Source organism: Euprymna scolopes, chromosome 23, assembly GCF_053919585.1.
Source record: "Euprymna scolopes isolate OS-2025 chromosome 23, ASM5391958v1, whole genome shotgun sequence".
Classification (NCBI taxonomy): Eukaryota; Metazoa; Mollusca; class Cephalopoda; order Sepiida; family Sepiolidae; genus Euprymna; species Euprymna scolopes.
The window spans coordinates 52,517,902-52,544,063 of NC_136504.1; the positions used below are offsets into that span (position 1 = coordinate 52,517,902).

General features: G+C 33.9%; 1 protein-coding gene across 7 annotated transcripts in view; it reads right to left on the reverse strand.

Annotated features, from left to right (window-relative positions):
* LOC145245897 (attractin-like protein 1) overlaps positions 1 to 26,162 on the reverse strand; it is a 320,643-nt gene that overhangs the window by 89,837 nt on the left and 204,644 nt on the right. For all 7 annotated transcript variants that reach the window (XM_080107633.1, XM_080107632.1, XM_080107630.1 and 4 more), the window contains one exon: positions 13,221 to 13,279. In XM_080107633.1, coding sequence (XP_079963759.1) covers positions 13,221 to 13,279 — 59 coding nt within the window. The remainder of the gene's footprint in view (positions 1 to 13,220; positions 13,280 to 26,162) is intronic.

Genomic DNA, 26,162 nt, shown 5'->3' on the forward strand with positions numbered 1-26,162 from the left:
TTCAGTCATGAATATCCAACAATCTTTGTTTTGTCATTCAATAATAAGCACACCAAGAAACAATGTCCAAAAAGGTGCATAAATGACACTTTTTTTTATTCTTGGAACAATCTCAATTTGTGCTGTGATGGTCCTCTCCAGTTCAGAAATTGCTTAAGGAGTGTTCTGATTGACATTGAGAACTTTCCTGACTGCTGGAAAATTGCTTCTGTGGTACTTTTCAAGAATTTTGGTGAAAGAACTGACCCACCCAATTATTGCCCCCATTAGCCTCCTCCCTCTCTTCATCAAAATCTTTGAGTCCTTAATCAAGCACTAGACCACCATCTCATAGATAATATACTTTCCAACAGTATGGATTTTAGGCATGCCCCTTCTACTGCAGATATTCTAACTACTCTCTAAACGTATATACCATGCAGGGGAGGCTAAGGCAGTAACTCTAGATATATCTTAAACCTTCGACAGGGTCTGGCATATGGGTCTTATGAAAATTAAATGATGCAGTATTAATGGATGAATACTTATAAAGGTATTATAATAGCGTCCTTAAACAAGAGAAAAATCCAGGTTGTCATTGATGGCTGCATGTCAAAACATGCTATAAATGCTGGTGTGCTGGAAAGGTTTTTCTTAGAATCTTTATTTTTGATATTCATAAATGACCTCCCTGATAAAATGGTCTCTGACAGGTATATTTGTCAATGATGCCACGCTCTATAGCAGACACTAGAGGAAAATGAATGAACACATATCTAAAGAAATGACTGAAACCTTAGAGGAAGATCTCCAGTTTGTAGTGGAATGAATACATAAATGCGTGGTTACATTTTTAATGTTACCAAGGTTAAGCTTCTTTCCTTTGATAATTACAAGAAACCTTTTCAACCACCGATTGTCATAAACTTGTGGGAGTTGAAAACTCTCAGCCTTACTCGATTGTCGCCCTTTAACTCAGGAGAGCGACCTAGCTACGTCACTTCCTTTTTCTCATATTTTCTGCTGAATGCTCAACCAGTCAAGATGTGACAAACACCGCTCCGGTGGGGCCATGAGCCACCACCGCGTTCCTGACTAGCCAATCAACTGCAAGTAACGTTACTCATCTCTCAATGAACACTTATTCTTCCTATCACTCCTATCACTGTATATTTATGTAAATAAATTGCATTTTTTCGCTGATATATAACGGTATGTTTTCGTCCTCATTATGCGACCTTTTGCTATTTCAATTCCTCTACTATTAAATACATCCACCATTATATACATGGGGACGGGATAGTCTATCACACTGCAGACCGTCCTGTCTCCAACAAACTAATAAACTACCTGAAAGTTTATTTGTTTAAACTCTTTGGCTTGACATTCACAAGCAACATAAATTTGAACAAATACACTGAGGACATTACCAGGGTTGCTGCAAAAAGGTGGGTTCTTTCTAAAAAGTTGCTTACACCTGAGAGGCTGGTGCATCTGCCACAAGTCTCACTCTTAGTGTAAAAAAAAAAAAAAAAAGAAGTCCAACCTCTGTACCATCAATGAAATGTTGCATTTATGCCTGTTTTACAAGTATTTTAATGGAATTTGTTCTGATGAACTCAAGGCACTTGTAAATACACCTGACTAACCCGATAAGCTGCAAAATTTCACTTCTACACTGTAGAGATCCCAAGATGTTGGAAAGTTGTCTATTCTGATAACCCCCCCCCCCCGTGAACTGCTAGACTTTCAAATTCCCTCCTAGATTCCCATTTCCCTGGCTCTACTGACATACACAAGTTCAACTGCAGTGTACACAGACACCTCACTGCTGAATTCCTTACATAGTATCCCTGTCAAATGGGTCCCAATAACAAAAATGGCTGTTTATTGTCCAGTGTGAACCCTCTTACTGATAAAATGATTGAAACTTGATGACCAAAGCAATCACAGACTGAAGTTTATTTGTAGTAAATTTGGTTGGACTGCAGAATAGTTTGAATTTTATTAACGATTGCATTGGGTAGGGTCACTATGTATTTATTAATATAAAAATGTTGATCAAAAGGAAAAAGCATTACTAATTTAATTTAGTCCCCCCTCTCCTATAGATAGAATGTAATAAGATGTTGAATTTCTGATCTCTGCTTATAATTGTTCTATCAATACTATCAAGGTGTTCCTTTTTTTTTTTTTTTTTTTTTTTTTACAAAAGAGTCATTACTTATGAAAGCTCAGAGGGCACCTGAGAATAAGGATAAATAAGCGTACAGTGAGGGAATGTTGTAATCGTTAATAGTGGAAATGTGGTAAATTGGATTTCTTTTAGGGGATGGTTCATCAAGAATTTGTTCACGTTGAACTCGAAGACAACCATATTGTAGTCAGTTGGAAAGCAGGAAAACGGAACAGTTCTACAGGCATGCAGTTCTAAGAAAGAAACTTTGTTCATGGAATCTATGTTTAGGTAGAGATAACGAGTAGGGGAAATTATTGATAGTGGTTTCAGCTAGACAAGTGTTTTTCGTGAAAGTCAGGACAGGCGGGAACCATAGATTGGAGCTAAGACGAGCACTTGCCATGAAAATAACGATAAAGCAGAGACAGGTTCGCAACGTCTCTTCTGTGAAAAAGATGATGCAGGGAAGAGAAAAGGGCATCCCCAACAGACGACAAAGTCTATTTTGAACTGTTAAGGCAAGATAAACTGCTTTTAGCACCTCTTGCTCAGACGTGGCAAGTACTCTATCCTTGGACATACTTGGCTCTTATACAGTTAGAGAATTGCATCAGCAGTGAGATATCTACTGGAGCGGTAGAACGATCCCATTTTTCCAGCAGCCTTGGCGACTGATTTGATGTACATGTTCTATCTCGAATCAGAAGTAAAGGTCAGACCTAGAAGCTTGTTAAAACATGGAGCCTCCTTAAGACGAGAGCCATTCATTTTGATTGAGGCCAGACGGAGATCAGAGCATTGATGATGGAAAGATAGAAGCTTGGTTTTAGATGCATTAAAAGTAACCAATCACCCCTTTCCTCATTGCACCATGTGATCAAGATCAGAGGAGATAGAAACAGAGAACTTAGTTGTTTATGGCCTTTAAAGTGTTGCCACAGATGATAGTATCAGAATAAATATCTACAAATTCTCTTAGGATGTAATTTGGGAGATCATTTATGTAGATTAGAAAGAGTTGGGCCGAGGATGGACCCCTGAGGGATTCCAGCATTAATACTGGGAGCTGATTTCTGCCCATCAACCACACTACTCTTATGAATCTATCAGATAGAAATGATTTAATAATTGAAGAAACATTTCCAACTATACCGTAGCCAGAGATTTTGTGGAGTAGACCTTTAGATGACTGTTTTTGTTTCATAAAAAGATAAACTTGCTTTATAAAAGATAACTGAAGTACCCGTCGGTTCAAATTAACGTTTTTTTTTTTTACTTTAAATAAAATAAAAATCAACAAATATATTGTTCAGGTTGCGAAAATGTTTATTTACTTCCCTTACCACAAGGGTAGGTTGTAGATAAGCCCTGTTAAAAATATGGGGAAAATCCAGCCTCCCCAAAAGTAGCATTGGATTGGAACAAAAAATTAAAATTGCCTCAGTCTAGAATTTCTCTTTCAATGACCAAGGACAGAAAAGTATTAGAACAGATACTACACTTTGATTCTAGCCAAAAAGCCAAGACATGTTCATTCAGACTAGAAAGGTAATGTTAAAAAAATGTCAAAACATTTGTTTCTAATGTTATTTTTACACACTTTTAATTTTGAATGAGATTTGAAATAATTCATAGACTTCTGACATTGATAAGGATATTGGATCAAAGGTGTCAAGTCCATATCTGGATCCAATCTGATGCAATGGATGTGAAAAAAAAAAAAAAATGCAAAATGTTTAGAGTTTGTTTCAGTCAAAGAAATATAGGCAGTGTTTTTTTGTTACATATTCTTAGAACATTGAGATTTTATATAATTTGTAATCTGCACACATTGTAATTTGTTTTTGTCAACCATTAAATCGCTGGTAGACATAGTGGTTAATATGAAGTAACCAAACACATGAAATAAAGCGATTTATTTCTAAATCACTTTTATGATACAATGGGTTTGAGGATGAGGACTTCGTACTGTTTGTGTGTAGACAATAGTACTCCTGTCGTGATGAAATTAGCAATCAAAGAGAAAACGACTGATCCGATTTAATACATAAAAGATAACTTTGAATTAAAGTTTTTTGCTTTTGAAACAAACTGATAATTGCCATAGATTGCTGATGAAGCAGATTTTTATATGCAGCCTTCAGTTATAAAGCTATACATGTCAACAGTAATGGGGGAAAATCTCAATATTTTTTTTAAAGATAATAACTGCTGACATTTGCATTATATGAATTTTTCGGATTACTGTTCTCATCTTCGAAGAATCAAAATATATTACGAATAATCAATCCTCATCTCAAATTCAGAACCGGAACTGCTGACATTAATCTTTTATGTCCACTGGAGTCGATAGAACCATTTATTTTATAACCTTTTAACAACTAAAATATAGTATTACTCAAACAAGTAGCAGTGATGGCACAAAATTCCTTTGGGTTGTGTAACAGCTATGAAATAACGAGGATCCAATCAAGACCAATGATTATCAAGTATCAAAAGAAGAAAAACAATGTTTCTTTTGAAAATGTCACTAATTGTTTAGCACACAAAAGAAAAAAAAATCCTACAACACCATGTGGATTACACATTTAGTATTTAATCATTAAATGGATCCAATGAGTATCATCTTACTTTGATAATTCATTCTTTAGTCTTAATTCTATCAAAACAAATTCCCAAAATTATAAAAAATAGTCAACAAAAGATTCTTACATGTATACAATTCCAAAATTTTTCCTGATTAAAAAATCCTGATTACAATGAATAAACTTTGATGACAACCCGAGCTGTTCTAGATATCGAACTGTACCAAAAGTTTGAATGATGAAATAAACTTTTTTTTTTTCTTCATTGAATTTCTGTTCAATTTAATCAACTAAATTCGGAAAGTTATGAAAGAATTTGCACTATGTCAGTCCTTGCTATAGAAATAGTTTTAAATTTATAACTTAACTCATTTATATATAAAAAAAAAAAAAAATATGGCTAGATACAAAAATAATATGATAGAATTTATTTTGTTATTAATATGTAAGAATCAAAAATCGAGATCATTGGCCTCTGGATCTTTAATTTTTATTCGCAGAGTAGCAATATTTGATTGTTGGCGTGTTAAAAACAATTTTCCATTACAAGGTTAGAATTAGCATTAACAGAAAGTCTGGACTGACACAGCAAAGAAAGATGCTTCTATCTAGTTAACAGGTTGATCAGATTCAAATCTTTTTTGACAGCATCTTTCTCCCCTTCAGCAAGCAAAGAAGTTCGTGTAATATGTATTAAACTGTACAGCATGCTGTATCAAATAAAATACCAAAACAAATGGCATAGAGCCAAACACTTCTTAGAATATATATTTTTTCTAATTGGTACATTCTTTCAACAATTATAACAAACAAAGGAAAGAAAAAACAAAAACAATGCATCTATCATCACAATAAAAAAAACAAAGTTAACAACTGTTTCTGCTGTTATATCATCACCACAATGACTGATTATAATTATGATAGAGACGTTACAACAGATGAACTGACTACCTACAACATAAAGATACAATTTGATTTTGAAACCGTTTTAAAATGGATGAAAAATTAAGATTAATTATCTTTGCTGATCAATCATTTTTAAATGTGTGAAAAGCATGTTGTTGGTGCTTTTAATTGTTACCTTCTATGAGCAATTATAGAAACAAAGAAAAACAAAAAGTAGAGACATTGCTTTCATTACAACAATGCAAAAAGAGTGATTGACTGTTTCTGTTGCTAAATCATCACTATGACTTATTGGCATTACAACAAAGACATCACAACAGATTGAGTTATCTTAGACATGCAAACTAATAATGCAGCTATTATGCGGACTTCTCAAAGAGACGATCGGCAATCTATTAGGGGTCAAAAAATTCCCACGCAAATGTAATAGTGAAAATGTCTAACAACTTCCGTAGAAAATATAGTTAACATTTTTAACAGCTGGAAAAAAACTTCAAGTCACTATTATGAAATGCATAAATATTTTGTACTCATGTAGTATAGTTAACAGCCAAGAACTAAAAACAAAAATGTACAATGTTTACCAAAGTCATCAAAATTCTATTTTCTATCAATCTGTACAGTTTTAAAATTGTGAAACGATTGTTTTTTTTCATATACAATTTTGACAATGTTTTTAGGATACAGTAAAAAAAAATATATGGCTAACCCATCTGTTGTTAGCATTTGCTTCTTCAAGAAAGCATTTATCTTACCACTTTCTCAAAGTCTAACTGGTAATATTCCACATTCGAGTTTATAGTAGGGTAAAGCTAAGTTTTTTACCATCTTTCAAGCCTGAAAATAGTGACCATCTCTAAATAAAAGTGATTGCCATCTTTGATAGGCTCATGTTTGGCCAAGTAAAATTAATAATAATCAGATAAATCTCAGTTTCAGAACTTTAAAATAATACAAGTCGGTAGAAAAATAAATTTTAAAAGTATTTTGTTTGCTTTTAATTTTTTGGCTGTTAACTATAATGCATGGTTGCTTAATATTTCAATGAAATAATTTATTAAAACATTGCATACAATTGTATGTTTTAAATCAAGACAAGACCTTAAAAATTCATAAAAAATTCAAGTCACAAGTGATAAAAAAAAAAGAAAAAACAAAAGTTTTATAAAATTCCATTAGTTACAAAAAATTTTTCATACATTTTTTTTTACCATTTTAAATGTTTTCTAAAAATAATTGAAAGTAGGCGTCTAAAGTCTGAATGTAGTTAAAAAATACATCCATATTCAAACGTCTTCAATATGATTTCCATCATTTACAATGCAACTATTGATGTGTTTTACAAAACTTGAGAACTATGCAACAAATCCAGTCTTCAATTTTGGCAGTCACTCTTGATTCGTTTAGTGTATTGGATTTCTGTTAAGTATGTCCTTATTTAGCAGACATAAGCAAAAAAATAAATAAATAAAAATGACTAAGATCTAATGAATGAAAGCACCACTCTACATATCCATATCTTTCAATCCATTTAGGGAAACTGCTATTCAATAATTCCTTACCTTCAGTTTTAAAATTGTCGAATTTTGTATTTCATTTGCCGAGTGAATGAAACTATCAAATTATCCTTGTTGAGATGCTATGGACACTATATATATATATATATATATATATATATATATATATATTTTACATGGGGGTCACCACTTATCAAGGCCCGAAGGCCACTCAGGGATAAGGGTTATTGCATGTACAGTAATCAATGAGATAGTATTGTAGTAATCATTTGATAGAGTGTCTTAAGGGGGCGGTTTGTCAGGAGTTTGTTTATGTTAGACTTGAAGACATCCAAGTTGTAGTCAGGTGGGAAACAGGCAAGCGGCAGAGAGTTCCATTGGCATGCAGTTCTGAGAAAGAAGCTTTGCTCATGGAATCTACGTTTGGATTTAGGCACAGATAAAGAGTGGGGAAAATTATTGATAGTAGTTTCAGCCAGATGGGTGTTTCTTGTGAAAGATTGGCAAGGGGGGACCAGAGATTGGAGCTCAGACGAGCACCTGCCATGGAAATAACGATAAAACAAAGACAGGCTCGCAACGTCTCTTCTGTGGGAGAGAGGTTGCAGGAAAGAGAAAAGGGCATCCCCACTAAGCCACGAAGTCGATTTTGTACTCTGTCAAGGCAGGATAGGCTGTTTTTAGCAGCTCCTACCCAGATGTGGCACAGTACTCCATCCTTGGACGTACTTGGCTGTTATACAGATAGAGAATTGCATCAGTAGTGAGATATCTTCTGGAACAGTAGAAGGATCCCACCATTTTCCCAGCGTCCTTGGCAACAGACCTGATGTACGGGTTCCATTTCAGATCAGGAGTAAAGGTCAAACACAGAAGCTTGTCAAAACATGGAGCCTCCAAGACGAGAGCCATCCATTTCAATTGATACCAGTTTGGGATCAAAGCGTTGATGTAAAGATAGAAGCTTGGTTTTGGATGCATTAAAAGTGACCAGCCGCCTCTTCCCCCACTATACCACGCGCTCAAGATCAGAGGAGAGAGAATTAGAACTTAGTCATTTACGGCCTTTGATGTGTTGCCATAGATGGTCGTGTCATCAGCATAGATGTCAACGAATGATTTAAGTATGTGTTTTGGGAGATCATTGATGTAGATCAGGAAGAGAGTTGGGCCTAAGATGGACCCTGAGGGACTCCAGCATTAATACTGTGGGCTTCTGATTTCTGCTCATCAACCACTACTCTTATGACCCTAGCGGAGAGAAATGATTTCCTGATTGAGAAAACATTTCCAGTGATACTGTAGCTGGAAATCTTGTGAAGTAGGCCCTTTATGCCATACCTTATCGAAGGCCTTCGATATGTCAAGAGCAATTGCCCTGGAAAGGAAGTCTTTGTAAAGAGATTCACTAATCCTATGAGATATAACCGTTAGCTCATCTGCTGTAGATCTTGCAGAGCGGAAACCAGATTGCATGTCACTAAGAAGGTTGTTTCTGTTGAGGTGGTTGACTACTTTATTTAATATGGATTCCAACAACTTACTCATGACACACAGGAGACTTATTGGTCTGTACTGAGAGGGAGATAACTTTTCACCTGAATTCTTAAATACAGGGCATACTGAAGAGGTTTTCCAGGGTGTTGGGAAGCAATTCTCCTTAAGACAACGCTTAAACAGTTTTGTAAGTATGGGGGCAAGTTTTGGTTGAAGCTTTTTCAACACTATAATTGGGATGCCGTCAGGGCCAGTTGCTTTACTGGAATCAAGGTTTTTGATTAGCTTGGCGACATCACGCATAGATATTTGTATGTTGCATAGCGTGTTGTCTGTTATAGGAGGAAATATGGAGGGTTGATGGCCTTCGTCGCATAGGGTAGAATTAGCTGCAAAGTTATTGGCAAACAGTTTGGCTTTGTCTGATGTTGACGAGATTACCTCAGGTCCATTGATGATGGTTGGGATAGAACGCACGCTTCTGTTCAGGATCCTGTTTGCTATTTGCCAAAACTAGTGGGAACCAAACCGCTGCTCAGCTACTTTGGATTTAACGGACTGAGCATATAGCTCTCCTGCATTTTTTATTACTCTTTTACAGTGGTTGCTGGCAGTCCTGAAAGCAGCTTTAGTCTCAGTACATTTATTACATTGGTAGCTATGGAAAAAGTGATTTCTGTGCGCGATGGCAGCAGCACATTCTGAGGAGAACCATGGATGGCTGTTAGGTTTTTGTTGGAATTTTTTGATGGTATGAATCTGTCTATGCCTACAATTAACCATTCGGTCAGGTCTGATACTATGGAAGACACGTCCTTTTTAAACATGGAATGCAGAGGTAGATCAGATATGAATGTACGGAAGCTATCCCAGTCAGACAGAGTATCGATATACAGTACGGTGGAGAGTTACGTCTGAAGACTTATTACATTTCATTTTTATCTTAACTGCTACAACAGCGTGGTCGGAGGATCCCAGAGGAGATAGAACGGAACATGAACACAGCTCAGGGGAAGTTGTGAGGAAAAGGTCTAGAAGGCTTCCATACTGACCGGTAGTATCAGGCACACGGGTGGGTTCGTGAACAATCTGAGCGAAGTCATAGGCAGTGGCAAAATCATGACAGAACCTACCCTCGTCATCGGTTTTATTTGAGTGGGTCAGCCATTCCACATTATGGACATTGAAGTCACCGCAAATGTGAATGTTAGCCGAAGGATGAGCAGACAGAATGTGGTCAATTTTCTCAGATATGCTCTTAAAGATAGTAACCCCACTGTTGTGGGAGCGATAGAGGGCAAATATAAATGTAGTGGTGTAAGCTAGTGCAACCCGGAAGCACATAAGGTAAATTAGGGTCTTCTCTGGAGATATCCCTACCACATGGAAAGCCATCTTTGATGTAGGCACATATTCCATGCCCATGGCAATCTTGGGGGTCAAATTTAGATGTTAAGTTAGAGTATCCTTTAATTATGAATTCGTTTAGGGAAGTGGTTGGTCCTATGCCAGTTTCACTTAGAAAGAATATGTCCGGTTTCGTCTCCTGTAATTGTGTTTCAACCTCTGGAAGGTTGGAATGTAGACCCATGATGTTGGAGAAGGAGACCTGGTAGTAGGGGTCTACGTTGAAGGATGGGGTTCTAGGTTTATTAGTGTTTGTTTTTTTTTGAGATTTGTCATGTTGAGGTTTTGGGATTTGTGGAACAGGTCTATAGATTTGGTTGGAGCAGGACAGAGAGGGAAAGTAAAAGAAAATTTTTTTTTTGTGTGTAGCACATAAGTTAAAGCTGTAACAATTACCCACTAGTATGGCATCGAGAGGCCCTACCAGAAACTACTGTATGGTCCAGAATTCATTCACCAAATGGCAATATAGCAGTCCCGGTACTTTGCACCTGCTGATAGAACAGCCTCCTTAGTGGTTAATCCAAGGTTCGGGTCCCTGACTATCAGGCGGGTAATGTCAGCCTAGATGAAACATTTACCTCCAGCACCCTTACTAGTGACATGACCACAAAGATAGACATAGAAACAGAAATTTTCTGAAATCTCATGCTACTGGAAAGCAGCCTTTTCTTAAATATACATAAATAATATACATAAATAAATGTATATTTATGTATATTTAAGAAAAGGCTGCTTTCCAGGTTGGTAGTACTTTGTAAACAGTAGCATGAGATTTCGGAAAATTTCTGTTTATATATATAAAAACGGCCGGGTAGCTGAAACAATAATGTAACTTAACAGAAAGATACGGTAATAAAAAATAAAACGCAATAATACTGTTGTAGAGCAAATATGCGTTTTATTTTTTATTACCGTATCTTTCTGTTAAGTTACATTATTGTTCCAGCTACCCGGCCGTTTTTTTTTTTTTTTTTTGGGCAGTCTGTAGCTTCCTCAGACATTTTACAGAAATGTTCATTATTATGGGGTGAAAGAGTGAATGAGGTAAGGGGAGGGGTGCGAGAAGAGCGGGGGGGGGTGGAAAAAAGAGGAAGGGAACAAGGGGGATGGGGTGCTTGGTACGTCGTAAGTAATGTTTTAGTTTTGGAGTTTAAGTAACTTGTGGGGGAGGGTCTGGGAAGTTCATTTCTGGTGTGGCTGAGGGCATGGGGGATACATGGAGGGTGAAGGGAGAATATGTGGTGGTAGGAGGAGGGGGGGTTACTTTAAAATTCGAGTCTTAATGTTAAAGTTTTTGGTGGCTCGTTGGTGAGATTTCTTGATAAGTATGTCTTTACCTGTTGGGTGTTCAATTAGATTCAGAGGCGGGAGGGGGGGGGGGAGGGTATGATTCGGGGGGCGGGGTTATTTAGTTTTTATTTGTTAATTGTTTGGAGAGGGTTAGCTAGCGGGCGCGGGCACACATGCGCACGTACACACATATACTTAAAGAAACGTTCCCATGTACACATACATCTCTGCCCTGGTGTGCAAATATATGCACATATTTGCACGCCAGGGCGGAGATGTATGTGTACATGTGAACGTCTCTTTAAGTATATGTGTGTGCGCATGTGCCTGCGAGCTAACCCTCTCCAAACAATTAACAATAAAAACTAAATAAATAAACCGAATCATAGCCCCCCCCCCCCGCCTAAGCAAACACCCAACAGATCAAGACATACTTATCAAGAAATCATCTCACCAACAAGATGCCAAAAACTAACATTAAGAATCGAATTTTAAAGTAACCCCCCTCCTCCTACAACCACATATTCCCCTTTCCCCTCCATGCATCCCTATGCCCTCAGCCACACCAGAAATGAACCTCCCAGACCCTCCCCCACAAGTTACTTAAACTCCAAAACTAAAACATTACCACCCCCTCCCCCTTGTTCCCTTCCTCTTTTTTCTGCTCTTCTCACACCCCTCCCCTGACCTCATTCACTCTTTCACCCCATAATAATGAACATTTCTGTAAAATGTCTGAGGAAGCTACAGACTGAAAAAAAAACAAAAAAAAAAAAACGGCCGGGTAGCTGAAACAATAATGTAACTTAAAGATATGGTAATAAAAAATAAAATGTATAATATATATATATATAATCTTTCATTAAATTATCACTTGGTATAATGATGTAGAATGAATATGGCCAATCTGATTTTTTTAATAACAATTTAAATATAAATTAATTTTCTTATTGTGTACTTTCAATTCTTCTAATCATTTAATAGAACATTTCTTCTGTCCAGGGACCTGGCATTTTTTTTTTTTTTTTTGTTAAGTCATTCTCTAGTCATCACCATTCACCATGTTCAAATTCTATTCTGTATCATATGGTCTAAGTACTTGTTTCCAGTTCTTCCTTGGCCAGTTAATCTTGCAATGCTTTGGCAATGCTTTTTTCCAGGAGGATGAACACTACATGTCTGGCCATACTAGTATAACTGATCTGTCATAAGGATCACCAACAGTCTGGGTAATCTACTTTCAGCAAATCCTCCAATCCTGATGTGTTGGGTTTGGTCAGATTTCACATTGTAGTTTTATTAAAACATATCCGTCAGGCAAGAGTATTAGGTGGAGGCCCAGTATTCACTGCCATGTAACAAATGCTCCTGACATCTGCTATACAAGTTTGATATAAAGAGAGACAGCTCAGTGTTTTCAAAGGCAACAGCTCATGAAATTTTGCCCATGCAGCTTTCATTCACTTTTCTGGTTATACCGAACTGACATGCATCATGTGTCCTCAGCATATCTTCTAGATAGATTTTCTTTTTTTTTTTTGTACTATGTCAAAAGTTGTGATTTAACACTTTGTGGAAACAACCATCAAGAAGACATGCTTGTCCTAAATCCAAGTAACATTGTATCAAATTGCATTCCACACTTCTGGTTTACAGAACAAAGATATGAAACAGTTTGTTAGGAACTATTCTAAAATATTTGATTACACAGCATTTTTAGATGAGCAAATCCCCCGCCCCTTTCTTTTAGAAGAATGTTGTTCACGTCATTGTTTAAAATTTACTTCCTGATAACATTCAGGGAGTACAACCCTTATAGGTGTTATTACTAGAAGGAAAAGTGATGACAGTACTCACCTAAAGAAGGTTACAAAGAAATTCACCAAATCAATATTTGGCTGCTGTGTGAATGTAATCTGTAAAAGAAAATAAATAGGTGAAAAATAAAAAAGTACATACAATAACATTAGTTATTGTATCTATAACTATTAACTATAACAAAACAAAAATAGAACTAGAAATAAGTAGTGATCTATAAAGTACATCAAGGACAAAAATAGGTTTACGGCTCCCAAAATTCATACTAGAATTAAGGGCAAGGGCCTGTGATGTAACTGATAAAATTCAGTTCTAAGTGACACTCTTCTGAAGGTTGAATCTTTAATACGGGCAATACTAATAATACAATTGTGAATTACTCAAGACTTCTACAGTGTCATTCTACCCCTGTAGATTAACCAAAGGGTTTTGTTTTAAATTGGAACAACATTTTTTTTTAACTTAATCCTAGTAATAAGGAATATTTTTGCACGCATTTTGCCTTATTAAAAGGGCATAATAAACTATATATACTATATTTGTATATCGGGAATGCAAGCAAAATAGCTGATTTTTTAAAATGTTCTAATTGTAATAAGGAGGAATTAATTTAACAACATTCTTAATTTTGACTCCCCACTTAACATACTATATGCTGAAAAAGGTTAGGCAATAAAGATAAAACAAAAATACTTTTTAAAAAATTGTTTTGTCCAATTTTTAAACTTATTTAAAAGGATCATTTAAAAACAAAAAAAATGAAAACATTTTAAGGAAAAATGAATACGAAAAAAAAAAAAAAAAAAAAACAATTGCCAAAGGACATTTAAACAATGAAAGACTAATATTGCGTTGTGGTGTATGAATGCCTACAGACCATGGAATCTACAAGAAGAGTTAACATACAATTGGATCAATAGTGCTCAAACGAATAAAACCAAAATTTTCATTGACTTAACATGTTTTGACAGTGTAGCTTTTGTTTTATATAGGGTGGCATGTAGGGAGGTGTCTTTAAATGGGTCAAGGAAAGTTGTAAAAATGATCGCCAAAATAAATAGGAGTTAAGTTTGACAGTGTGACTGAAAAAAAAAAAAAAAAAAAGAAAATTTAAATGTTGTCAAGGTTGAGTTAATTGGTTAAATTCTGTCAAAGCTAATCAGAAGGGAGATGTGTTTTGAGTTATTTCTATTAATTTAAAATGGATATATATATATATATATATATATATATATATTTGTACATGTTCAAGTGTAAAATGCTAAAAATCACACACAAAAAATTACACTTAAATTCATCAAAATGCACGTTTCTTCATAAACAAGTCAGTCATGCTAATTTTTTCATAATAGTTGAAAATGAATAGGTTGCTTTGTGAGACCAAAATCTGAATAAAGTTTAGAATTGTTGAATAGAAAGTCATTTCTGGCTTTCAAGTTCTTAAATCCTATTTCAAGAATTTGAAAATATTTACATTCAATAATTTCATATATAAAGATTGGGGAACGGGGAGCGGGGTAGGCTTTGCCCGGGTGTTAAATACACTAAAATATATTTTAATTTGTCCAGGTTTTATTTTTTTAATTTAGTTTTTTTTATTTTATTTATTTTTTTTAAATCACGACTATAGAGTTGTGATTTCAAAAAAGTATTTGGATGCCCTCAGCTAGAATCGAAACCGAAACTAGCATTCAAAGCTGGTGACGTTACCACTGTACCAACGTGACACGCATATGAACTGATTAAAAATTAAAAATAAACTAAGATGATGTACAAAATGTATGATTTTTTTATTTTTGACCCCTTAAGAGCCATTTTAATCAGCAAAAGACCCATAAAAGAACAGTCCTTAAATCCAATCATTTGAGGCCCCTCCTCTAATGCCACTCTGCAACTTTTAGCTTCGGAGGAGATAATTTGAAAATATGGAGACAGACATGAAGCCTTTTATATATTAGATTAAAAGAAGACCAAACTATGCATTAATAATTAAAATTGACTTAAAATTCTCTTTGGAGGCATAGTTAAGAAAAAAAAAAAAAATAGAAATAAAAGTAAAATGACGAGTAACACCTAGTAGATACAGTTAGTAAGTGAAATAATTATCACCTTCATGATTGTATTAACCAAAGAAATAGATACAAACAACTTCAATCTGAGCTTTGGAGTTGCCATAAATCTTCCACTTAGTAATCTCTCATGTGTATGCCCTTATAGAAAAAGGTTAGCAAATCGATATAAATCATAATAGGACATTCACTAAAACAGGTTGAAGACACCAGGAAGATTTTGTGATATCAGAAATAAAACAAAAGGATGTTATTCATTAAAACAGACCATCGACCCTTTTAGGTCATGAGTCATCAATGTGGACAGTGTCTTCATTTTATATATATATAGCATTACAAGTTGATTTTTTTTTTCTTTTTAGATAATTGTTATTTTATCAATTTGCATGAACAGAGCTATGTAAAAGATGCTTAAAACCGTTTGCATTATGCAAATACCATTAGTAGTTCAAAAGTTAGAATTTTAAGTGCCAAAATTTAGGCTTTTCTGTGGACATTTGTGGGCTAAATTACGGATCTAAACATTTCAAGAAATTTGGTAATTTCGACACCATTTATTTATTTTTTTAAGCTATTCTCATGAAATTTGACACTTATGTAAAATTGTGTGCTCTTTCTGATTATGCAGTCAAATCTGAAGCATCTCTTAACCATAAGCCATGAATTATAAATTAAGATGTACAAATTTCAATTTTTGTAAACTGATGCATGGTATCATACAGTGGGTGTCTAGTAATGAACAAAACTAAGTATTATAGTGGTATTTAAATATAGCTTTATTGAGAGTAGGTATTTACCTGCCTCCCCACTAAAGTAGAGCTTAATCTGGGGTGTAGCCATTGAATGCCTAAGGAGCAGTCATGGCCGGTTTGTACTACTCCCCTCAAAGAAAAGAAAAAATTGAGTAGATATGAATTAATCAGATATAAATCAAAGAAAATTTTTCATATAGATTTTGAATTTCTGTAAAAGATGGAAATTCCCATAGTCAACCAGAACTTATGCATTTTGGGACCAGTCCAATTTTCAATTTTGTAAATCCTCTAGCTGGCTTAAAATATACCCCTATTTTCTGAGATGCAACCATAAATTGTACTCTACACGAATCCTCGATGCAGCTTTCACAGTACCAAGAATCCTGATAAACAACTATATTCACCAGTTGATGGTAATTTTCGTCATTTCTATTGTTTTACTGTAAATTCACCAAGAAAATAAAACAGTAATTTTTTTTTACCTTGTTTCCACCTTAACATTTAAAATGATTACTTTATAGATTTTAGGGTATGCTGAAAATGAATGTCGCATTTAAATTTTCTGCAAGTAAGTAGTTTTCTGGATATTAAGCAATATGATTTCTTATATTATCGCTGGTGGCCATCTTGGTACGTGCGAGCGCAACTGAGAAACTATGTGCAAACGTGCGTACCAAGATGGCTACCAGCAATAATATAAATGACATTGCTTAATATCCGGAAAGCTACTTATTTGCAGAAAATTGAAATGCGATATTCGTTTTCAGCATACCTGAAAACCTTTAAAGTAGTTTTTTTAAAGAAAAATGTTGGTGGAAACACGGTAAAAATTTAAAAAATGCATCAATGAAATTCTTTATCGAGCCACCTAATTATTTAGATATCCTCGGTTAAAAAAAATTTTTAAAAACCTGTTTTGTTTTACAGATTTGAAAAAAATGATCTTGACAAGGAGTTAAAAATAAAAAATTATGCAAAATATTAGAATCCCACCCAATAAATGTCCTCGTGACATTTATTATTCGAGTTTCTAACAGTATTTTGTATATTTTTAAGTCATTGTCGAGATTTCAAAGACAGAAGATACGTGGTTTAATTTTCTTGTGCAACGTTCGACACTAATTTTCGAAATAAACATTTTACATTAAATAAATACACTAAAAACTTGTCCAACTAGGTAGAAGAGTAATTTATCTTGCCTTTGGTAATATTTATTTGGGTGCTGATGCCCTTATGTTACCGTGCTATTTTTCAAATAACATTTTCAAGTTAAATTCAAGTTTCACGATATTTTTAATTGTTAAGTGAAAGTACAGAATAGTTAACCTTCCTTCCCCATGTTAAGAATGGGTTTCTAAATAAAATTATTTTAGCATGGTAACATAAGTGCACACGTACCTTTTTATTTGTTATCTATTTGTTTTTTTTTGACCACTAAAAACAATTCTACCTTAAGTACAAGTAAGAAGTTATAAATACCATGATAACAGAAATGCATGTACTTAGTACATTTTGTTTTTTTACGTTTTTAGTACAAAGTTTTGGCTCGGTATTGTTTGGAAATAGAATTTGAAAAACTTGAAAAAAATTTTAAATTGACAAACTCAGAATAAAAAATTGACTAGTTTTCTATTTTTAAGATATTCATTTCAAATGGAAGATAACGTCCGTATTATGGACACTAAAAACCCTAAGAAGAAACGAAAATTCGGTGAATATTAATTCATGTCTTTATGGTTCAAATTTTATAAAAAAATAAAAAAATAAATAAAAAAAAAATAAAAAAAAAATAAGAGGTATCTGTATAATCGAGGATTTCCACCTCATCTCTTGCATAAAATTAAATATATGGCCCACATTATGATCCCTCACACCTAGCAGATGTATTCCAAAATTCATAGCGATTCATTAATTAATTTAGGAGTGAATCGTATAGATATTTGTATGCTTATATTTCTAATTATACAGAGATAATATCTTGATTTATAAGAGGTTGGGTATGATTTTTAAATTTCTAAGAAATCAAACACTCGTTTTTAATGAATATAAAAAAACAATTTGAAAAAAAAATATGCAACAGACAAAACACAAAATGTGGAGAAGGTAATTTAATTGCTAGATTCCTGTTATTTTAAAAGGGCAGAAACTCCAGCTCTAACCCAACACTAATCAAGAAGACTGAAAGATGAAATCCATCGGTGGGGGTGGAAGGCTACAAAAGGCAAGACAACAGACCGACTGGGGTATGGGGAGGGGCACACTAACCATTTTGAAATTTAATCGAATTGCCATATACAAAAGGAAAATCATTTCAGAATAAATATATATTTCTTTACATTTTCTTAGCACTCAAGAGGTTCCTTCAAATTAAATGGTATCAGGCAACAGGTGCTAACTAATATTTTAGAATAGTTTATCAAGACTGGACTGTACACAGCCATAAACTAATTTATTAAAAAAAAAAAAAATTGACAATCAAGTAAAAACTAATGGCAAATATTGGTTGTATAAATTTTCTAAATTTTCCCCGAAACAAGAAATCAATCTTTAATTAAATCAAAGACATTTAATGGACATAATTACTTTTGCTTAATGACTTCCTAGATTATATGCCAATTTCTCTATTTTTAATTTTGAATGGCAAATAGAAAAAAAATTAAAAATCATTTGCTTCACCTGATTAAAATTTAAGACATTGCCAAGAATCAATATTACAAGGTGACCTTTCATGATCTTTCAGCTAACTATAAAGTTAGGGTAATCATTACTACTAACCGATAAATTATTTTAAAAGAAAATACTGTTGAGAAATTAGTATTAAAAAATTATTTTGATTTATCTACTCATTTGTGATCTGTGTTAAAATAAAAAAAAAAAATATTAAAAGAAGGTTATATGCATGAAAAGTTCCTTGAATACAAGATTTCAGCAAAGTAGCCATCTTTGGTTAGCAACAAAAACAAAATGGCTACTCTGCTTAGATCCAATGTTTACAGAACTTAAAATGCTTTATTATATATATATATATATATATATATATATATATATATATATATATATCGCTAGAGACAAGGCATGAAGCCACTTGATGTAAGGAGTTAACGAAGGCTCATTATTGCAAAGCCACCTCCGTGGGAGGAGGTAATTTTACCCATCTTGGGACAAGTATTCTAGTTGTGTACATTAAGTAATTACAAATAGTGTGCTTTAAATAATCTTAATCAAATTTAGATAAAAATTCATAACACCAAAATAAATATGAAAATGTGTATAATTCTCTATAGGATGATTGTTTTTGTGATTTTAATTATATAAACTGTTGGACATTCATGATTGAAACTTGGTGGACAAGTCAGACAGCCAGAAGTTTATTTGTATGAAATATGGCTGGATTGCAGAAAGGATTGTGCATTTTATTAAATTCAGGTGACATTTTTTTGAGGAGGGGGGATAATATTGTAATACTCAATTTACATACACAGTTGTACAGTACAGAGGGAAACAAAATTGTCGCCTTTAGTAAGACATAATTCCATTTCCGTTTGATGAAGACTGGGGTTTTTTTTTTTGTTGCAGACCATTTAGTGGGTCAGCTGTGTACAAATCCCACAAAAGCAATGAGCCTTCTATCATGTCTGAAAATGATACAATGTTCAACAAGCAAGATCAGAGATGCGCCAGTGTACTACTCAGGCTCTATCAATCCAAGTTATGACAACAGAAACATTGTCAGCACCCTCCAAATGCAAATCCAGACAGTTCAGTGCTTGAGGGTGCAGCTCAATGAAGTTTGTGGCTATGATTATGGTCTGGTTTCAAGTGAGGGCCACATCATGCCACCTCACATCTTAAAGTCGACTTAAAAAGGAAAGTGTGGTGATCCTCTGGTGGAATCAAATAGTCGCTGGCAGACACTAGGTGTGGCAGCAGGACTCTACACCAGCCCACAAGTCCAAAGTGATCCAGGCTTGGTTTCAGAAGGATTGCTACGGTTTTGTACCCTTCTCTCACTACTCCCCGTCCTCCCCCGACCTGAACCTGCTGGATTACTTTGTTTGGTCATACGTCGAGAACATCAACACAACCTCCCACAACACCAAAGCCAGCCTGATCACGGCCATCCACTGAGTAATTGCCGAGCTCCTGCAGGCGTTTGTGAAAAAGCATGTGTCCAGTTCCAGACCTGTATTGAGGTAGTGATTGAGGCTGAAGGTGGCTACAGTGAATAAATGTCAGCTCTACTACATAATCAAATATGAACTGATTTTTTTCAATAAAAGCTTAAAAATAAAGCTGTAGCGTTGTTTTCTTTAGGGTGACACTCATCATTCCACCCTGTAGATAGGCATGTTGTGTAAAAAAGCATTTCCCCTTAAATGATTAGGTAGAAATAGCATGGATGTTAGTGGTTAAAAATTTTTTTTTTAAATAAATAAAAGCTAAAACCAAAAGGAATTTCCAACCTGTTATGTACAGATGCATGTGGAGGGCAATGCAAAAATCAACTAAAATGTGCTAATATGAGAAGGAGACGTCATTGTCATTCTTTATGAAAACAATAGTTATCTAACTCCCCTGCCTCCTTTATAGATTATTTCAGGACTAACCTTTGTGGCAAAAATTAACATTTTTAGAGAGAACCTTCAGAAGAGGAAAAAGAAAGGAAAATTAAAAAAGAAATCAAAAGAGAAAGAAATATTAAGCAAGAGAGGGAGGGAAAGAAAGTTAAAGTAAATAGTGATAAAAAAAAAAAAAAAGGCTAGCAATTCTGTAAAAATTCTTTTCGTATAAAAAATAGATTTCAACCTAAAAGTGGAGAACTATCATTCATACAAGGCTCTAGTGATTTAAGCCAAATTCCACTTTTTCAGTAATTAAAAAAAAAAAAAAAAAAAAAAAAAGAGGGGGGGGGGATCTAAAAAGCAGAAAGTTTGCATTCCTGAAATAGATTTTGCCTTTCATACATTACAAAACACAAAGTTTAAAAAAATCAGGTAAATATAATGAAATTCCTTTAAATTTTAACTAGCAATATCATGGAGGGGGGGGGGGAGTATGATTTTTTTATGTAACAAATTTAACATTTTCTCTTTATAAAATGAAGTTTTTCTCTTGTATTCATATTTTTTCTCCAGGTTACTTCAAATGAGGTGATTTCATTTTGGTGACAAGCAATACATATTTTTTTTTTATGTATTTTAAAATTGGTGTAAAAAAGCTTTAATGCATATAAAGGGGTAATGAAATTTTGTTCAATATTCAGACCGATTTCATTTCATTTCATTGATTAATACAACATGAAACGAAACAGGAATCTTAAGATTCCCATCATCCCAGTAAATTTAGGAGGAACTCTAAAAAAAAAAAAAAAAAAAAAAAAATTTTTTTAACTACTTAGCAAATATACCCAGTGAACTAAGTACAAGAGATACAAACAATTGCACTTAAAGGGATGATTAGAATCAAAGATTTCTCAGATGGAATGTAGGAGAGAGGTTGGTTGGTTAGTTTATTGGGGCTTCACGGCATATCAACCACTGTGGGTCATTTAATGCCAAGCTATGTATTTAGTTGAGATATTTTTGTTGTTTTATTTTATTATTATTGTCAGAGTTATGTATTTTTAAAATTTGAGTTTTTACGGTTTAAAGTGATTTGAAGAGTTGTATTTTTTTTTAAGTATTTGATGATTCGGTGTGGTGTTACCTTATGAAACAATTCTTTGATTTCGTTTACTGTATAATATTTATTTCTGGTATTTTCGTATTTTTGACATTCTGTTAATTTTTTGTCATCTGTTTGTTGCAGAAAGTGCATTTTGGTTTTTCTGTTGCTTCGATTAGGTGCGAATGATGAGAGAGGGTGAACATTTAGCATCTAGTAAGATGCCCCATTCTCAGCTAGAACAAAGAAAAATTTTTTAAATTATTTTCCTTTACCACGCGCTGATACTACACTTTCCATTTGTTTGAAGCCTGCAATTTGAATTTGTAAATTGACTTCTTGACTAATAGTACACAAACCTGTCAGAATTGTGTGTCTAATTAAACTACCAAAATAAATTTGCTAGCATGTTTTGTAAATATCTATGTACTCACATTAAGAGTTGTTAAATATGAAAATCTATTTTTTTTGTTTTGTTTGGGATATCTATATGCAAATAGTTTCATGTGATGTGGGGGGGGGTTAGTTTTACATTTTAAAATTTGTAACAGAAAACGCAATGTCAAGGAAAAACAAATGAATTCACAAATTTAAGATTATTATTCTCACAACTAAAAAAAAAATGTTTGAAATGGGAGGATATAATTTTAATTGTTCAAAATATTTGCAGATAAAATAAATCATTGGTAAAAAAAAAAAAAAAACGAATACTATTACCAGACGTCGCTGCAGCAAAAAAAAAAAAAAAAAAAAAAAAAAAAGAAAAGAAAAAAAAAGCATGTCAAAACATTCTGTTGCCTTCAACCATTTTCTTTAATAATGGAAATGCTCTAGGTTTCAGTAATATAGATAAGCATATGACTCAAAATAAACCAACATTATTCAATTTTATTCAGTCTAGGTGTGGCTTATCAAAATTCAAAAGTACTATGGTTCTCAAAATTTAGGTAGGTGTTTATACTTGTAATAAACTTTAACAACATTCACATAGGATGGGTTGAGCGAGATCTAAAGGTGATTCACTGTTGCTGATTGTCAGCTAAATCCTTGACATACTTCAGCCACTCCTAGCAATGAACACCAAAAGGTGAGGGCACCTATGTCTGCCTTCAATATCCGTATCCAAATCTTCAGTTGGTCATCTATGTTTCCTCCAACTAGCGAGTGCAATTAAGGCTACTAACTTGTGGGTTAATTCTTACTCTGAACATCAAAGAACATAACCAAACTAGCAGTCTTTTAAAGAGTTTTTGTGATGTTGATGTTGCAACTTGTACAAATTGTGCACTTTGGGATTTAGTCACAAATGGATGCATAGGATGCGCTGAAGGAAGTACATATTAAACTCAACTCCACAAAAAAACTTGATGCAGGGGCCTAGGTTTCAAGCTGTACAATAGTATTTTGCATATCAGAATATGGTATATCTTCAATCGAGTTCAGTTTCATTTCTTGTCGAGACAATCTACTTTTGGAGGTGACACTGATTGTGGGAGTAATCTGATCCTTACCCTGTAAAGGTTGAGCCAAGATACTTGAACAGATAAAAACAGTGCTGTTGACAAGGATAGGAAATGAATTAGTTGGATGAATATATTAATATGTATACGATTTACTCCTAAAATAATTAACTGACTTTTGGAACAAACTGCTAGGCATAAAAGGTGAGTAATGTGGGTTATATTTAGTTTAATACAAAGACAGTAAAAAAGGAGGTGAAAGTTTTTCATGAAAATTCAGATAATTCTGATATTTGAAATTTTTACAGATATTAGATATCAGTTAATATTCCACAAACTTCAGTTTCTTGGAGGTATTTTAATGAGTTTAAAAAAAAAATTTTTTTAATTTTATTTTAGAAAGTAATTATATTTGCATAACCTATTTGAAAATTCAAATATTTCAGAATTACTGCACTCCATTATCAGTAGAGGATATTTGTTGATCGACAGATTTATAGTGACAGTAAAATACGTACAAGCCAATAAAATAACAGATGCACAAACACATTAGAAACAAAAGATTTGATATCAACATGCTAACAGATAAAAAAAAAAACTAATGAAAATGCTATTTCAAAAATGCTACACTTCAGATCTAATACAAGTCATTACTGTGCATCTATGAAGAAATAGCAATGAAATTTGCATACAGTTTTTGAGTAACAGCAGTGAATATGGTTTTAAGTATCTAATTTCCGCCCAACTAAATTAAAATATTCACTACAAATCCCAGCACATAAAAACTGTTTCTTTTTCTCTGGTATTTTTCTTCCATACCTGATGCATGTAGGTACGTCTTTAAACCCTGGCCAAAAAGCTTGATAGATACGAGATTTCATAAACTACCAAACACTGCATACAGATATATATACTAACCGAAATCTTGTACACACAGGTTAGTACATATATTAGCTTCTATTCATTTGACATCACTTTTTCTCCCTTGCAGGAGATAGACATTTTTATGATATTATGCAAGTTACCACTGGTACTTACAGTTCAGTGGAACCAGCATCTCCAAATTCCACTGTGCAGTCTTGCGTAATCACTAGGGCTAGGACAACAGCATATTGTTTTTATTGTTTCGACTCGAATGTATCTGTCAATATCTTATATGCTTTTATATAAAGATGTGGTTCTTTGTTTATTAACTGTCTATGTCGATATATACTCGAGAGTCAAAACAATGGAAAGAATATGCTGTTGTCATAGCCCTAGTAATCACTCATTTCCAAGTTTTCCTTTACCAGCCAACCTTCCTGCAATTTAGGGCATCAATGTTTCTACAGTAGTTTATCGATACTCACCAACAAAACAGTTATGAGATGCAGCTGCGCATGCAATTGTGTGGCAAGGGTTGCGCAATCCCCAACCACACCTCTCCCGAATCGGCACAGAGTCCAGTGGCAAGGGGAAGTCCAGGATGACTGGAAACAATGCCGAGATAAGCGGAGAGCACATACAGCACCTGGAAGTCCCAAATGGTCACCCATTTGGTACTGGCCAGGCTCATCGTTGCTTAACTTCAGTGATCTGACGGGAATTGGTGTGTCAAATGTGATTATGCCAATCATGCCTATCTCATTTATACACAAACACACATGGCACTAGCCAAAAACGTGTACTCAATTTCTCATCACATGCAAACACCTTTCTTTACTTAGTACATTCTTGGTACTCCAAAGTTTTGTATTTAAACAATTCATCTTCTGCCATCCTTTAAGTTGTTAAAGATTTTTTTCTTTTTGTATGGATAGACAAATTCTTTTAGATGTTGCCTTTTTTCTACAATTAGGCATATTGAATACAATTTGGCTTATTTCATTTTTGCATACAAGCTTTGTAATGCCTAGATGACCGTCCAATTTCCACCCAGAAAAACCGTGATTTCCTTATCTTTATTGATAATCAGAAATTTTTAAGCATTACAGAAAATAAACGTATGTTTACTCATCTAGCAGCAATAGGGAAAGTGAGTTATAAATAAAAAAACCAGACAAAATACTGTTAGAAACTCGCTCAATGTTACCGTGACATAGGCGGATATATATTCGGCAGGTATTTAACAGTATTTTGTCTAGTTTTTATTTTTAACTCATTTTCCCAAACTTACTGTGTGAAAGAGATAGTCGGCCGCCATTTTTAACTTTCCAATACATCGGTAGGTAAGCACTGTATGTTTTTCGAGCTGAATAAACATGTTACATTAAATAGAAACATGCTTTGCATAACATTTGTTATAATTTTATTTTTTGGACAACTTTTTCATACCTCTATGGCAAGTAATACAAACGCACAAATAGTGTTGACTGTTGAGCATTTCCCGAGAACAAGACAAATGTCAGTTAGTTGACATTTAAATATTTGAAGTCTTGATAATGGCTTAAAATAAATAGTAAAACAAAATACTGTTAGCAACCCACCTACTAAAGTTAGGTGTGGCAAGTCTCCTCCTAAAACACTCTTTAACCCTAACAATAACACTAAGTTCGAGTGCCCCCCCCCCAACAAAATACCTCTGTAAGCCACATACAAGCGTCTAAAACAAACAAACAAAAAATAGATCCTTCCTTAAGAAAAATGAACATAAAAAATAAATTGGTTAACTGTCCTAAAATGCTGGAAATGGTGAATTGTTTTACATTAAGTTTTTGTGAAACTAACCGCCCCCCCCCCTCTAATATTGTTTTTGTTTCTGTCAAGTCTTCAGTATGTTCACACATAATTTTCCTTAGCCCTACAATTAATTCAAACTCCGAATGGCAACCCTCCCCATATTCTCATTGCATAGAAACTCTTAAAACCACACATAATCGTCTTAAAAAAAAAAAAAAAAAAAAAAAAAAAAAATAGAACAAAAAGCATACAGAATTTATCTCCCATAAAAAAAAAATCCCAATTAACTGCCCTAAAATGCTAAAATGACCTGTAATGGGGAATTATTTTACATTAAATTCTAAAATAATTTGTTTATCTTTCATTAAAGTTTTT